General features: G+C 49.7%; 1 protein-coding gene across 1 annotated transcript; it reads left to right on the top strand.

Moving 5' to 3' along the window:
* The first annotated feature begins 1,603 nt into the window (after positions 1-1,603).
* On the top strand, positions 1,604-2,441 carry LOC123411196 (agamous-like MADS-box protein AGL61). The gene has a single exon (XM_045104138.1). The coding sequence runs from the start codon at positions 1,751-1,753 to the stop codon at positions 2,300-2,302; it is 552 nt and encodes a 183-aa protein (XP_044960073.1). The 5' UTR covers positions 1,604-1,750; the 3' UTR covers positions 2,303-2,441.
* Positions 2,442-3,232: the final 791 nt, after the last annotated feature.

The following is a 3,232-nucleotide window of genomic DNA, read 5'->3' as shown; positions in this document are numbered from 1 at the left end:
CCTCTAGCAATGGTTCATGTTGGATACTCGATTGTTGTGCTGAAAGAGGTTTAATGTCGGCCTCTTCGTTGATGCGTGGAGGACTTGCTTCACCAATCGGAGAGGCAACCCGGTTCAAATCCAAGTGCAAGTTAGGAACATTTCTTTTGATGGCAAATAACTCTAGAGCCTTATCTGGTGATTCGGCCACCGTATCCTTATATGCAAGCCAACGTTGCTCGGAGTTGACACGCATGGTCTTCCAACGAATGTGCATTCCGAATCCCACATCATGCCTACCATCAAACTCAACAACATCACTAGAGTCCATCCAATTCAAATCCTTTCAGACTTGTTCCAACAATTCAACATAGCTAGGACAGAAATCGAACACCATGTCAAGCTCATCCGGGTCCGGATCAATATTGCCTTTTAAAAAGGCATCCTTGTCCACGTGATGAACATAAACAGATGTTCTCCCCGTCCCTAAACAACACAACATACAATATTTTCTATAAGCAATCATCCAAATACTACAAAATCTACTTAATAAAAATAAACCCTATTCCTAACATCCAAACATCCATAATCCTAACCCCATCTTACCCCTAACCCTAACCCTAGCCTAACCCTAACACAACCATAATGCAAACATCCAAACAACCCTAATTCTAACCCCATCATACCCCCTATCCTAATATATAAATAAATACAACGATATCATATACATCTCAAATTTCATGAAAAACTAGGGTTTCCTCACATTTGCAAAAAAGTCACCAAATGATATATTTTTTGGGATGAGAATGAGTGGATCGGGGGGGGGGGGGGGATTACCTCAGGGGAGGGATTGTACAACAAATGCCGGGACCAACCTTCAGATCTGTTGATTTGGAGAGGGATTTGAGGAAGGGGGTGACTTCAACTCGAGTTGTGAAGTGAGGGGGATGAATGAGGAGGGGGTGGGGGAGGGGGCTGACCCGTGGTCGGATAAGTCACAGTGTGGCGCCTAAGCGTTCGGCGCCACACTACAGAGTGTGCAACGCCTGAGCCTTAGACGTCGCACTGCCGGAGGGGGGGAGGGGGTGGGCCAGCTGTGCCAGCGTGGACGGGCGTGTGGCGTCGACGACTTAGGCGTCACACAATGTAGTGTGGCTCCTAGGTGTCGGGCGCCACACGAAAGGGTTAGCTCGATGAATTTTTTTCACCATGGGTTCACTTTACGAGTTCTTTTTGTCCAGGAGTTAGATTTGTCAATTTTGCTGCGCCGCACTCAAACAAGATTCACGATCGAGCGTACGGAGGAAGCCAGAGCGGCTAGCGCGTACATTTAGGCCTTGTTCGGTTTCTTCTCAATTGAAGGTGTTTGAAGGGGATTGGGAGGGATTAAATCCCCTACAAGTCAAATTCCACCTATCCCCTCTAATCCTCTTCAATCCCCTCCTTGATGGGATTAACCGAACAAGCCCTTGAAATTGAAAGTTTCCCTCCTTTCCAAATCCCAATATGCCGGTCCTCTTCCAAACCGGGAACCCCACGCCAGGCCTTCTCCTTCCTTCTTTGCGTATTTCTTTCCAAAAATGCTACCGCCAATCCAACCTAACACGGACCCAATGTGCCTCCTCCTTCCTTGCAGAGATCTTTATATTATTATATACCCCCCTTTCCCGTCCGTTCCTGGCATCGCCGTCCCGTCGCACCGAGAGACAAGCTCAAGAAAGAGAGAGAGAGCGCCCGCCGCCGCCGCATTTGCTCCCGAGAGCGAGCGACCATGACGCAGCCGCCGCTCGGCAAGAAGACCAAGGGGCGGCAGCGCAGGGAGAACCGCCGGGTGGAGGACAAGGAGTCCCGGCAGGTGACCTTCTCCAAGCGCAAGTCCGGGCTCTGGAAGAAGGCCGCGGAGCTCGCCATTCTCTGCCGCGCCAGCCTCGCCATCGTCGTCTTCTCCGAGGCCGGCAAGGCGTTCGCCTTCGGCAGCCCCTCCACCGACGCCGTCCTGGGATGCGCCGACGTGGACGGCGACGGCGCCCTCGCTCCTGTTCCTGCTGCTGACGACGTGGAGTGGGAGGCCCTGGAGGCGCTGTGCCGGGAGACGGAGGCCATGGGCGTGGAGGTCGCGGCGGAGGCCCAGCGGATGAGCGCCGTCGGGAAGAAGGTGGTGGAGGTACAGACGCAGGCGGGGAAGCGCTTCTGGTGGGAGGCGGACGTCGAGGCGCTCGGGGAGGCGGAGCTGCCCGTGTTCGCCAGGGCGCTCCAGCGCCTCCGGGACAACGTGCGCCGCCACGCCGACAAGATGCCCTCCGCTGCTCCACCGCTGCAGTAGTCCAGGGCAGGCCGAGCTTCGGCTAATTGCCAGTGTTCTTAGATCATCTTTGCTTGTACTAGTAAGATTAGTGGGGATTATCGTTGACGAGTACAATTGAACTTACTGGTTTCAAGATTAATAAGTTGTTTTCTTCTCATGAGCAGTCCAGGACTCCAGTTATGAGTCTAGCTGCACGCACCCGGGCTTCTACAACTAATATTCTTTCAGATCTTTGCTGTACACCAGGTTATACTAATTGCTGACGGTTAACTCAATTTTCTGCACAAATAATGTGTTATTGGGCCATTCGATGAAGTAGACAATCTGGAACAAAAAATATTCACTCCCTCCCATAATATAGGATTATAGGGTATTGAACAAAAAACCATGGTTGTCGTTCCACAAAACTACAACTTTCAAAATTTTAATTAAAGACTACCAATTTTTTTTCCCGTAATTCATCCACTTTGGGTTGATGATCGAAAACTGGTTCACTCTCCCCCTCTATCACTCGCTCTCGCGAATTCACTCTCTGCTTCACTTCACTCGCACTCAGGCGACGGCGACGCTTCATGACCACCGTCGTGGCCTAATAGCAACGAGGGCTCCGACGATGAAGAGTTCATGAGTGTCTCTCCTCTCCTTTGCTAGGGTTAGGGTTTGCATATAATTTGGATTTCTTTCATTTAAGTTCAACTGTTGTGGTTGATATATATGTTTTTGTTGCTGCAGCAAACTCCTGATATTATGGTGGAGTCAAGTTTTTGTAGGCTTGTAGTTGAAGTTAATCCTGCAAAGACAGGGACTAAAATTGATTTATAGGATGTGCTACTAAGGTAAGAGGAACTATGGTTTATGATTTGTCAGATTGATTTGGTGCTACACATAGTGGAAACAGAACACTCAAATTGATGTTGTTTCATTAACTAACACTTAACTATGGTTCTG

Source organism: Hordeum vulgare, chromosome 7H (genome assembly GCF_904849725.1).
Source record: "Hordeum vulgare subsp. vulgare chromosome 7H, MorexV3_pseudomolecules_assembly, whole genome shotgun sequence".
Lineage (NCBI taxonomy): Eukaryota > Viridiplantae > Streptophyta > Magnoliopsida > Poales > Poaceae > Hordeum > Hordeum vulgare.
This window is presented reverse-complemented; position numbering and strand designations above follow the sequence as displayed.

Excerpts from the sequence above, each read along its gene's own strand:
- LOC123411196 (XM_045104138.1), top strand. The coding sequence starts at position 1,751 with ATGACGCAGCCGCCGCTCGGCAAGAAGACCAAGGGGCGGCAGCGCAGG.